Genomic DNA, 13,027 nt, shown 5'->3' on the forward strand with positions numbered 1-13,027 from the left:
GGGGGCCCCGCGGGTCGGCGAACCCACCGTGCCGCCGGAGCCTAAGGAGCTCGGGAAGGCGCTCGGCTCTCACCCCGTCGCCGAGGACCCCGGCCGGCTGCCAAGTGGCCATGGGGAGACCTGTCCACCCCTCCGGCCGGCCGACCTCGTGGCGCAACGGTAGCGCGTCTGACTCCAGATCAGAAGGTTGCGTGTTCAAATCACGTCGGGGTCAGCTCTTTTTCGCGAGGGCTTCCGTCACTTTTATTTGTTTCCCTCCCGGGCGCGTCTACGACGCTCGAGCGCCGGCGCCCAGTGGGAGCAGCACCTCGCGGGGGCCGGAAGGGGAGCGCGCCGGGGGCCGCGTCTGGAGCCGCGCCGTCGGGCAGCCCAGAGGTCGGAGCCCGGTGCGCGCGGACGGGGGGCGGAGCTCCGGGGGACGGGCGCGCGCGGCGGGTCTCTGGGTGCCGGGGAGGAGAGGATGGAGCGCGCGGGCGAGAAGGTGGCTCAGGGGGCGACCGCCCTGCGGGGCGCGTCGGCCGGGCGGGGTTCCCGGGACGCGCGCCCTCCGCCACGTGGGCGGGCCCGGCGGGCGGGAGGACGAGTTCAGACCCCAGAGAGGAGAGCGGAAGCCGCAGCCCGGCAGACGAGGTGGCCGAGTGGTTAAGGCGATGGACTGCTAATCCATTGTGCTCTGCACGCGTGGGTTCGAATCCCATCCTCGTCGGCGTGCGGTTCCCGCGGCTGGGGCTTCCGTTTTGTCATCGTCAAGCACGAATTTCTTCTGTAACCTCTTACCTACTCCGATTCGGTTTCCGCGTCACCCCTCTACACTGCAGTCGCCCCCAGCCGTGGTTTTCGTCCCTTCCGCTCCTTTTTCGGGGACGGCCCGAGGTCAGCCACAAGGGGCATCTGGGCATCCATTCACCTGCGGTAGAGCTGACCTGGCCAAGGAAAGAAGAGGCTGGGGAACCTCACGGTGGGCGCCGTGGCTTAGTTGGTTAAAGCGCCTGTCTAGTAAACAGGAGATCCTGGGTTCGAATCCCAGCGGTGCCTCCACACTTTGCTGCTTTTGCGGAGAGCCTTTGAGCATCCGCAGAACGAACCATCATTGTCTCTCCGGAGCCTCCACGGGATGCGCTTTCCATTTCTGGCCTTTGTGGTTGGGTCCCTGGACCCCGCGGTGCTGGTCGTCAGCCTCCGTATTTGCCGCCGAGCACCAGAGTGGCATCTGCGCTTCCTGTTCCTTCCCGAGACGCTCGGTGATTTCGTCTTCAAGTCGTTTATCATGTCTCTCGGAATGGCCCTGCCCATATTTAATTTTCTTTATACATGACCGATGGGTAATATAAATTCTATATAGCTTTAGACCGAGATGCCAACATCAACTGGCCGGTTAGCTCAGTTGGTTAGAGCGTGGTGCTAATAACGCCAAGGTCGCGGGTTCGATCCCCGTACGGGCCAGGAGTGGTTCCCTTTTTAACTTTGCACCATTTAATTTCTTGTTACTGGGGAAAGCCTGTAAAGCAATCTTTCCTAATCCCAGGACTTTTCACATCCCAAATAGAAAAGTGTAGAAACTCAGTCCAAAATGGTACTGTCTTGAGTGGAGAGGAGGGAGGTTTAATAAAACTGGAGTTCCTTCTGTGATCTCTATAATGGTCCCGGCTATGGCTTGGGGCTCCTGGAATTTACCATGTGAACTGTGGACAGGAAGCTTGGAGAGGTTGGAATCAATAGGACACTGATTGGGGGAATGTGGGAAACGGGGTCAGGAATGGAGCAACCGGTGTTTCCAGTTCCTCCTGGGCCAAGATGTCCAGTTCAGCCAGCCCCTGCATGTCCCCTCCAAGATCTCAGAAGTCCGCCCCTTCCCTTTCGGTACTGGGACACCTTGTCTTTCTGCTTTTACTGGATCTCTGAGACCCTATCTGTGTCTCTCACGTGTTCCCCCCTCCAGCCTCCAGCCCCATGTCAGTGATGCCTGAGAACAGGAACCATACACTTGCGGGGGATGCCTGGGACCCCCTTCCGCCCTGCTCCCAGCATCTGCCAAGAGAGCTCCATGAAAAAGACCCACCCTCATTCAGCTCACCAATCCCTGGAATCCCACACAGACACACTTCAGCCTTAGCAGCAGCACTTTAATTCCACAAAAACTCAGAAAGCCAAAACTGATTAGAACACTCCACAACAGGTGGGCTTCAAAACCAGCAACAAGTCTGCCTGAACCCTGAGAGCAGTGAGACCCTTCCCACCTCACCCCCTGTGCCATCGATGCACACTCCTTCCAGCTCAACCCGGCTCCGCCTGGGGAAGGGGGATCGTCCAGGGCCAGAGGGCAGAAGCAGGGGGTTATCCACCTGAAGGTGTGCATCTTTCTCCGCATGGTGTGTGGCCAAGGGGCACTCAAGCTCCCACAGCCCCTGACACCTGAGATATGGCCACTGGAGTCAGGGTGGCCACAGTGGGGGCTAGGGCCTCTTCTCCTTTCTTGACCACACATGGCAGGCATGTCCCCAAGCCGAGACCTAAAGCCCTGGGTTCCAGGGACGGCGCTCTAGCTGGAGAAGAGAACAGGGTTGCTACAAATGGCCAACTTAATAGAAGCAGAGCATCATTCCCTCCTACCCAGAGAGGCTTCCCCATATACACCTGAATAAGGCCCAGCGAGTGGTGGCAGGCCTGCTAAATGCATCCGCAAGAGCCTCCAAAACACAGGCCTCCCCTCTGCGGGCGGTTCCCACCAGGGCTCCTTGAAGAGGCCTCAAGATTCTGCCGGCCCGGCTCGGCCAGCCTCTCCTGCCCTCCAGGTCACTTGCACAGGGCCTCCAACACCTCCAGGGTGCGTCGGATATCCCGGACTTGGCGCGCCAGCCCCTGCACGGGCTGCAAAGCCCGCTCCAGCTCTTCGCAGCGCGCCAGCAGGGTGTACATGCCCTTGATGCTCATGTCCACCGCTTCGCCGAGGGAGTCCACGGCATCGCGGTAGGTCTGGATGCAGCCCACGCTCAGCGCCGTCAGCTCCTGCACCGCGCCGCCCAGCCCGCGCAGCAGACGGTCCACCCTGCCGCCCAGCTCCCGACTCAGCCGCTCCAGGTCCCGCAGCACGTCGGGGTCGATGGGGGGGATGGCCGGGGCGGGCGCGGGCGCCGCACAGGGCCGCGCTGGGGCGGGGGGCGGCGGTTGCGGGGTGCCGCTCAGACGAATCTTGAGTTGCAGGTTGTTGGCCACGAAGTGGGTGAGGTCGCCATGGCGGCTCACGGTGCCCTCGAGCTCCAGGGGGCTGGAGATAGTGGCGCGGCGGCCGCTGCCCGCGCCAGGCTCCGCACCCCCCGCGGACCCCGCGCCTCCGCCGCCGCCACCGCCGCACGCCCCGCTCAGCCCGTCCAGGCTGCGGCTGTCCTGAAGGCGGCTGGAGAACGAGCGACCAGCCCTGCCGGCCGCCGCCGCCTCCTCCTCCTCCTCGTCTCCCTCCCGCGGCTCAGCCTCCATCCCGCCGCCTCCCGCGCTCCCTCGACGGCAGCCCCTCTCGGACGCAGGCTCGGCCTCCGGCGGCTCGGGGTCCTCGCAAGCCTCCCCCGCGCGGCTCCCTGGCGCGGACGGCGTCCCTCTGCGGCCGGACTCGTCGTCGTCCCGAGCCTCCCGCTCCGCCCGGTGGACGGCGCCGCGACTCGGCGTCTTCGGGGACGCCGCGGGGTGGCGGCGCGCGCCCCCAACGTTCTCGGCCTCTCCCTGCGCGGACGGCGGGAGGCCTGAGGGCGGCTCCGAGGGCGCTCGGCCCGGGCCGCCGCCCCATAGCGCGGCTTGCTGTTCCCCGGGAGCCGGAAGGTCCGCCTCGGGCCCAGGCCGCCCCCGGGACGACTCCATGCCGCAGCTGGGGGCAGGCACCTAGGAACTGATTCGCCCCGGCTCGCGCGGCGTCGGCGGCGCCTTTAAGGGGCGTTGGTCGAGGCGCGCGATTGGCAGCCGGCTGACAATGGTCAGGACAGGAAAAACACGCTGATTGGTCGTGGCGACCAGGAAGTCCCGGAAGAAGGGCTGTTATTGAGCAGCCGAACCCACGTGAGGACCGGCGGGGCGGGGCGAAGGAGGGGACAGCCGCCGCCGTCGCTCCGCCCTTTCGGGAGGAGGCGGGGCAAGTCTTAAAGAGGAAGTCCCTGAAATACCCGAGTCCTCCTTCCGGGGGCGGGGCTCAGACTCTGCACCCACAGCTGTCACGCCCACAGTTGTTGCTTAGCAAACACACCCCGCGGGCACCAGAGATGCGGCTCCTAGAGAGTTGGTGGGGATGGAACGAGTCTCTCCTGGTTGGGCCGTGGGGATTGAAGCACACTCAGTCCATCAGGAGGGATGCAGCGGGGATCCTCATCAGAGCTCGGATGGTTGGGTCCGGAGAGTCTCACGATGGACGACCAAGCAGGCTTAAAGGCTTTCCTGTGCTTTTGCAACTCTGTCCTCTGTCTCCGGCCCCCTGCACGTGGGAGGGTCTCTCACCTTGGAGGATGATGGTGTGTGATTTTTGCCACGAGATAAAATATGCAATAAATGAATGGCTGTGCACGAAGAGCAGAGCCCTGGTGCCAGTCTGGGCCCATCTCTTCCTTCTTTTCCCTTGGCTGGTCTTGCTGGAGTCACACTATTGTTCCTCAGCCCCAGGAATTTACACTTGTTCTTGCCTTTTTTTTTTTTTTTAAGGCTAAGTCTACCAGGGAAAATTTCAATTTCAGTTCCTTATTTCAAATATCACCTTTTCAGTGAGGCCTCCCCTGACAACCTGTGTAAAAATTGTAGCCAGCTTCCCCAGCAATTCCCCATGTCCCTTATTTTCCTTTGGTTCATTGCACTTACTGCCATGTAACGTACTACAGCTGTGCTTGCTTGCTCATGTAAGCTCCCTGAGGGTAAAGGGTTTTTGATTTTTGCTTTTGGTCTGTTTGGATCTGTATCCCCAGTGCTGAGAATGGAGCCTAGCATATCGTAGGCATTTCCTAAATATACAGTAAGTAAATGACGGAAAGCATTGACTTCCTCTTTGTGACCTGAATAGTTCAAGATGTGTTTCTGTCACTTGCACCCGGAGTCCTGACTAATAAACCATGAGGGCAGTGGGCTGCTCTAAGCTTCTCTCCTCCCCCTTGTCTTCCCTTTACTTCCCAGCAGGCAGAGGCTCTTTATTTAGCAAGTAATACAAAACAGGAGTCAAACCAACAGCAACATTAAAACAAGGGGACTGGGGCTCCTGGGTGGCTCAGCGGTTGAGCATCTGCCTTTGGCTCAGGGCCTGATCCCAGGGTCCTGGGATCCAGTCCCATATCGGGCTCCCTGTAGGGAGCCTGCTTCTCCTTCTGCCTGTGTCTCTGCCTCTCTCTCTCTGTCTCATGAATAAATAAATAAAATATTTTAAAAAATAAAATAAAACAAGGGCAGTGCGTTGTGTCATGCAATAACAATCTCAAGGCAGAGTGTGTTCAGAGAAGCTTGGATCCAGTGCTCAAGGGCTGTCACAAAGGACCTGATTTCTTTCTTTGGGGGCAGCTGTATCCCAAGTGTGCTTCCTCAGGGTGGCAAAACGGCTGTTTTTTCTCATCTTGGGGGGTTGTATTCAGTCTCCCTGAGCTGCTATAACAAAATACCATAAACTGGGTGTCTTAAACAACAGACATTTATGTCTCACGCTTCTATTTCTAGAGTCTGGGAAGTTAATTTCTTTTTCCATCTTGTTGACCTAAACTGGATCACATGTGCAATCTGGTCACATTGGCCAGGGTAATGCCATGTCTGATGGACTTAGGACTGAGTGTCCAGCAGTAATTACTCCAGCAAGGTGACAAGACCCAACTTATCAGGCTAAAACAATTATGCTAAAATAAATAAATAAATAAATAAATAAAATAAAACAATTATGCTCTTCCTGGAGCTAGAGGTGGGTCAGTTCCCTCGACACCCAAGTAGCTGTAACACGGTGCGGAGCCGGGAGGGGCTATGGAAGCAACCAGAGTGTGTCCTACATTAGGGGTCCTCCAAGTACAGCCCATGGGCCAGATCCGCTTTCTACTGTTGTTATATGGCTTGAGAGCTGAAGATGTTTTTCACATGTTTAAATGGTTGAAAAATAGAGACGGCTGGGTGGCTCAGCGGTTGCGCATCTGCCTTCGGCTCAGGGTGTGATCCCAGAGTCCTAGGCTCGAGTCCCACATCAGGCTAACTGCAAGGACCCTGCTTCTCCCTTTGCCTGTGTCTCTCATGAATAAATAAAATCTTTAAGAAAAATAAAATAAATGGTTGAAAAATAAAGGATATGAAAATTCATGTAATTATATGAAATTCACATTTCAGTGTCCATATGTTTTACAGGAATACAGCCATGTTTGCTCATTTGTGAACTGTCTCTGGTTGCTTTTGTGCTATAATGGCAAAGCTGAGTAGTTTCAACAGAAGCCAGATGGCCTGCAGAGACTTCATGATTTACCTCCCGGATTTTCCACAGATAGTTTGCAACCTCTTGCACCATGAGCAGCAGGGGAATTGGGAGCCCACCCCAGAAGGGGCTCATTTCTCCTGTTTGCCTATCAGTGTCGGTGGCCATGGGGTCACTGCTGGTGGCCTGATGGACTCATGTTTTCATTCATGAGCACACTCTGTTCACGAGGCTTTGGAATACTCTTTTTTTAGGACTTTATAAAAGCTGATTTGGGTCAAAGAGGCCTGTACTACACAGTGCATGGAGATAGAAAAGGATAGGTTTTGTTGCAATTAGGGATAAATGTCTTTTCATATTTATTTACTTAGACACACATGTTTTTATTTTATTTTATTTTTTAGAAAGAATGAGCAGGGGGTTGAGAGGGGAGAGGCTGAGGGAGAGAGAGAGAAAAAGAGAGAACCTCAAGCAGTTTCAATGCACAGCAAGGAGCCTGACTTGGGGCTCAGTCTCCCAACCCTGAGATCATGACTTGAGCCGAAATCAAGTTGCCTTGTCCAACTGAGCCACTCAGGTGCCCCTAGACAAATGTATTTTTAAAGGCCCATGTTTTCCCCACTACTCCATGAATACACATATTTTTTTTTTGGTTGCCAACCATGCCATGCCCGCATGTGGAAATTTGGTATATGAAGAAAGTGTGGCATTTGGGATCAATTTATATAAATAGTGCAAGTAAAAGAGACCAGTGATTTGAACCAAAACAAAAATGGAAAAAAAAAAACACACAATGATTTCATCCCTTATGTTACAAAAAATAATTTTGATCACATTTTTTTAAAAAAGATTTTATTTATTTATTCATGAGAGACACAGAGAGAGAGAGAGAGGCAGAGACAGAGGCAGAGGGAGAAGCAGGCTCCATGCAGGGAGCCCAATGTGGGACTCAATCTGGACGCTAAATCGCTGAGCCACCCGGGCTGCCCTTGATCACATTTTTAAATGAAAAACAGACAATAATGAAAGGAAACAGAAGTACATGTTTGTTTTATTTTTATAAGCTTTAAGGTGGGGAAGTCTTTATTTTTTTATTTTTTATTTATTTTTTTAAATTGTTGCAGACAATGTGGAACACAGTATGGAGGTTTGTAAATTTTATTTATTTATTTTTAAATTTTTATTTATTTATGATAGTCACACACAGAGAGAGAGAGAGAGGCAGAGACATAGGCAGAGGGAGAAGCAGGCTCCATGCACCGGGAGCCCGACGTGGGATTCGATCCCGGGTCTCCAGGATCGCGCCCTGGGCCAAAGGCAGGCGCCAAACCGCTGTGCCACCCAGGGATCCCTATTTTTTATTTTTTTATAATAAATTTATTTTTTATTGGTGTTCACTTTGCCAACATACAGAATAACACCCAGTGCTCATCCCCTCAAGTGCCCCCCTCAGTGCCCGTCACCCATTCATCCCCACCCCCCGGGGAAGTCTTTTTAAAGTAAAACCAAAAATCAGATGCCACAGAGGAGACAGATGACAGACTTGACAATATAATACTGGAGAATACCAACACAGGAAAACCACTCCTCTATAAGCTATGTTAAATGACAAATTGCAGAGAGGGAGAAAAAAATATTGATCAAGGATATGACAGACTGTTAATATTTCTTGACCTTACAAGTAAATTAGCCAGAAGACCTATATGGCAGGAAGGCTTCTGAGGACTCCAAGGTTGATAAATTCAGTAGCTCAACAAAATCACGGAGGACCCTGGTTCTTTCCATCTTTATGCTCTATCAACCACTCTCATTCTGCCAATCTGTCTTTTTTTTTTTATTTTAAAATGAAGTCATGTAAAAAAAAATGAAACCATGTGTATGTAGTTGTATTCATAAAGATAAGCACAGTAATCAGAAGCTATCCCACATTAACAGCAACTCCAAATACAAAGATGATGCTCTGACTTCTGTGTTTCTTCAAGCATCAAAACCACCAATCTTTTTTTTATTTATTTTTTTTCACCAATCTTTTTTTTATTTTTTTTAATTTTTTTTTTTTTTATGATAGTCACAGAGAGAGAGAGAGAGAGAGGCAGAGACACAGGCAGATGGAGAAGCAGGCTCCATGCACCGGGAGCCCGACGTGGGATTCGATCCCGGGTCTCCAGGATCGCGCCCTGGGCCAAAGACAGGCGCTACACCGCTGCGCCACCCAGGGATCCCAACCAATCTTTTTTTTAAAGATTGATTGATTTGTTATTTTACACACACACAGAGAAAATGAGCACATGAGCAGGAAGAGGGGCAGTTAGGGAGGGAAAGAATCTCCAACAGATTCCTTGTGGATCATGGAGCACCACATGGGACTCCATCCCAGGACCCTGAGATCATGACCTGAGCCGAAATCAAGAGTTGGATGCTTAACTAGCTGAGTCACCCAGGCACCCCAAATCACCAATCTTTTTGTCCTTCTCTTGTACATTATTCTGTATCCACTCTCTACATCTGCATCCATCTGATTAGATCCCTGGATTTTATTCCATTTTACCATGTGACATTCTCCGCAGATATATACCATTGGCTGCTGCTTTGGGGGTGGAACATCTTTCAGAGTGTCCACTGATAGTCCCAACTGACCAGTTCCCCACCCAGGTAGCCTGGAGAAAATTTCTCACCCTGCGCTTTGAAACAGGTTGCTACCCATCTTCCTGACCTCAGCTGTCCCCATGGGCGCGGAAGGACTGCCGCACATCCAGCCATCTCAGGAACCAGCTTCATGTGGCATTAGAAATCAGTAGATTAGTCAGTGAGATCAATACCACCCCCTTTATGTCCAAGTCACATCACAAGGAGACAGTGTGTGAAACTAGCTCGGCTCTTCCCACTATTAGACTCGTTCGTTCATTCCCATGATCAGCTGAGGAGCACAATATATAAATTCAGTAAGAGGGGCACCTGGGGGGCAGCCCGGATGGCTCAGCAGTTTAGCGCCGCCTTCAGCCCAGGGCCTGATCCTGGAGACCTGGGATTGAGTCCCACATCGGGCTCCGCACAGGGAGCCTGCTTCTCCCTCTGCCGGGGTCTCTGCCTCTCTCTGTGTGTCTCTCATAAACAAACAAACAAACAAATAAATAAATTTAGCAAGAAAGAATCTTGCCAAAGACCAGACCAAAAAAGGTTTATAAGCCTGCAAAACTCAGTAGGTATAGGGTCCCCAGGAGAACATGAATTTCTCCAGGGGGCTTCTCCACCCTCTGTCTTTTCAATCTATTCCAAATTTAGAAAGCTACTTCTTTGGAATTACAGATCATGTGTGGGAATTTGTCTCCTGGTTGGGAATTCCATTTTCTGTTCCTTTGGAAAACCTGAAAACTCTTTAGGTCCTGTCTTCCGTCTTTTAGCCATTGTTCTCAGCATGGTTTTAATTTGTGTTCCCTAATAACTAATGAGGTTGAATATCCTTTCACATGCTTATTTGCCATCTGTATATGTTCTTCGGGGAGTGTGTCTCCACTTTTCTATTATTTTCTGTTTCACGTATCTTGTAAACTACTTAAAACCTTTTCTAGAATAAGACTATATATTTATACTTATTTATAAATATTCATTTATAATAGCATATTTATAAACATAAATACATATTTTTTTTATCTTTCGACCCTCTTCACCAATTTCTCCCACCCCCTACTCCCTATCCCTGTCTGTTCTTTGTATCTCTGGGCTTTTTGGGTTTTCTTGTTGATTTATTGTTTGCTTCCTTGTTTTTAGGTTCCAGATATGGTATTTGCCTTTCTCTGCCTGACTTAACTTAGCACAATGCCCTCCAGGTCCATCCATGTTGTTGCAAAAGGCAAGATTTCATTCCTTTTAATGGCCAGATAATACTCCACTGTGTGTGTGTGTATGTGTGTGTGTGTGTGTGTGTGTGTGTGTCATATCTTCTTTATTTGTTCATCCATTGGTAGACACTCAATTGCTTTCACATTTTGGCTGTTGTAAATAATGCTGCAATGAACACAGGGATGCATGTATATTTTCAAGTTAGTATTTTGTTTTCTTTGGAATCACTGGATCCTATGGTAGTTTTATCTTTACATTTTTGGGGACTCTCCATACTACTTTTCACACTGGCTACACAAATTTACATTCCTACCAACAGTACACCAGGGCTTCTTTTTCTCCACATCCTCACCAACACTTTGTATTTCTTGTCTCTCTCTCTCTCTTTTAGATTTTATTTTCAAATAAACTGTACAAGGGGCTTCAACCTACAACCCCAAGATCAAAAGTTGTATCCTCCACCCACTGAGCCAGCCAGGTGCCCCTACTTCTTGTCTTTTTGATAACAGCCATTTTAACAGGTGTGAGGTGATCTCCTTGTGGTTTTGATTTACATTTCCCTGAAGATCAGTACTGCCGCCGAGCATACTCTTCATGTACTTCTTGACCATTTGTGTGTGTGTGTGTGTTTAAGATTTTATTTATTTGACAGAGAGAGCGAGTGAGTGAGAGCACAAGCAGGGAGAGCAGCAGGCAGAGAGAGAAGTAGGCTCCCTGCTGAACAGGGAGCCCAATGTGGGGTTCCATCTCAAGACTCCGGGATCATGACCTGAGCCAAAGGTAGACACTTAACTGACTGAGCCACCCAGGTGCCCCATTTGTATATCTTATTTGGAAAAATACTTGTTCAGATTTTCTGCCCATTTAGAATCATATACATATTTTTTCTCCTGAGTTAAATATTTTGGATATCCTTATCAGATATCAAATATGACTTGCCAATATTTTCTCCCATTCAGTAAGTTGCCTTTTCATTTTGTGGATGTTTTCCTGTGCTTTCCTTCTAATGGAGGCTAGATTTTTAAATGCTATTTATAACACACACATGACTGCACTTGAAAACAGACTATGTTATAGGCAGGGTAGAATTGTTATTTCCATCTTACAGGCTCATAAAGGTTAAACCACTTGGCCGACGTCACATGGCTATAGAACAGTGGAGAAAGGAGTAAGACTCAGGGGTGCTAGCCAGCAGCTAAAGCTTCTTCTTCCGCAGATCTGCCCGCTGCCTATCAGGCTACAATGAGGGGAGCCAACCACCACTCGCCAGTCTTGCCAGCATCTACACCACCCACGGAAATCTAGACAGGCATTGAAGAGCAAACTATTGGGGCACCTGAGTGGCTCAGTGGTTGAATGTCTGCCTTTGGCTCAGGTCGTGATCCTGGAGTCCTGTGACCCCAAGGTCCTAGGATAGAGTCTCACAACCGGCTCCCCACAGGGAGCCTGCTTCTCCCTCTGCTTGTGTCTGCCTTTCTCTGTGTGTCTCTCATGAATAAATAAATAAAACCTTAAAAGAAAAGAAGAACAAAATATTGGCCAACCTACCAGGAGGATACAACTAGAGCCCCCACCCCCACCCCAGGAAGAAGAATGGTGGCTTTCTGTTTCTTTCCTGCCATCGTCCCATCAGTGGAAAGATAAGGTAATCATTAAGCACCCAAAGTGAACAAATGTTCCAGTCAGCTGGACCCAGCATAGTATCTTTACTTAAAAGAATGTCAACAAGGACAGTTTTCCCCCATGCCCAGGACACGAGCCCTTGTGTTCTTTGTAGGGTTGGTCAAGTAGGATGTTGGCTGTGTGGGATGTGGGGTGGAATGTAGGGTTTATGTGGGATATGGAATTGTCATATTGTCACATTATCTAATTAAGGGGGTGGCTCTTGCTAGAATATGTGGAATTTTTATGAGTAAGGAGATGATGCCTCTTTGCCTTTGTCACTGACAAAATGTCATGACACAGATCTCTTGATTCTTCCCATTGCTTAAGGTAGGCTGTGGGTGCCATTCTAGACAGAGAGAAGAGCCAGTGCCAAGGCCTGGAGGTGGAAACAAATTTGGCAATATTCAAGGAACAGCAAGGAGCCCAGCGCTTTAGTGATCGAAGGGGAAGAACAGTTGGGAGATGAGCCCCAAGTCAGGCAGGGATTTTTTTTTTAAGATTATTTATTTATTCATGATAGACACACACACACAGAGGCAGAGACACTGGCAGAGGGAAAAGGAGGCTCCATGCAGGGAGCCTGACGTGGGACTCGATCCCAGGACTCCAGGATCACACCCTGGGCCAAAGGCAGGCGCTAAACCGCTGTGCCACCCAGGGATCCCCTAGGCAGGGATTTTTAACTCAGTTTTATTTTTACATTTTATTTATTTGACAGAATGTGAGAGAGTACAAGGAGTGGAGAGCAGCAGAGGGAGGAGAAGCAGGCTCTCTGCTGAGCAGAGACTCCAACTCAATCTCAGAATCCTGGGATCATGACCTGAGTCAAAGGCAGACCCTTTAACTTCCTGAGCCACCCAGGCACCCTAAACTCAGAGTTTTAAAACAGATGGATGTCTGGGTCTCAACCTAGGCAAATTATATCTGCATTTCTCAGACTGAGGTCTGAGAGTTCTATTTCCTTCGTAAACCCTCCAGGTGATTCTGAGGAGTGTAACCAGGATTGAAAATCAGACCTTGCCATGGAATTAGTCTGGATTTTATTCCTAAAGTACCCGAACTCCTCATGTGGAGGATGGGCCAGGAATAGAAGCAGGAAGAACAGTTAGGAGGCTGTTGCCA

General features: G+C 50.5%; 1 protein-coding gene and 4 non-coding genes across 5 annotated transcripts; 4 read left to right on the forward strand and 1 right to left on the reverse strand.

Annotated features, from left to right (window-relative positions):
• Positions 1–142: 142 nt before the first annotated feature.
• TRNAW-CCA lies at positions 143–214 on the forward strand. Its single transcript has one exon. It is a non-coding gene; the product is annotated as a tRNA-Trp (tRNA).
• Positions 215–624: 410 nt separating this feature from the next.
• Positions 625–706, forward strand: TRNAS-GCU. Its single transcript has one exon. It is a non-coding gene; the product is annotated as a tRNA-Ser (tRNA).
• Positions 707–961: 255 nt separating this feature from the next.
• Positions 962–1,035, forward strand: TRNAT-AGU. The gene has a single exon. It is a non-coding gene; the product is annotated as a tRNA-Thr (tRNA).
• A 334-nt stretch (positions 1,036–1,369) lies between these two features.
• TRNAI-AAU lies at positions 1,370–1,443 on the forward strand. Its single transcript has one exon. It is a non-coding gene; the product is annotated as a tRNA-Ile (tRNA).
• Positions 1,444–2,102: 659 nt separating this feature from the next.
• BORCS6 (BLOC-1 related complex subunit 6) lies at positions 2,103–3,925 on the reverse strand. Its single transcript, XM_038535525.1, has one exon. It carries the CDS (start codon positions 3,847–3,849, stop codon positions 2,794–2,796), a length of 1,056 nt encoding a protein of 351 aa, XP_038391453.1. The 5' UTR covers positions 3,850–3,925; the 3' UTR covers positions 2,103–2,793.
• Positions 3,926–13,027: the final 9,102 nt, after the last annotated feature.

This window comes from Canis lupus, chromosome 5, assembly GCF_011100685.1.
Source record: "Canis lupus familiaris isolate Mischka breed German Shepherd chromosome 5, alternate assembly UU_Cfam_GSD_1.0, whole genome shotgun sequence".
Taxonomy (NCBI): domain Eukaryota; kingdom Metazoa; phylum Chordata; class Mammalia; order Carnivora; family Canidae; genus Canis; species Canis lupus.

What these genes read in the sequence shown, in the direction of transcription:
- BORCS6 (XM_038535525.1), bottom strand. Translation starts at nt 3,849, where the DNA reads ATGGAGTCGTCCCGGGGGCGGCCTGGGCCCGAGGCGGACCTTCCGGCT.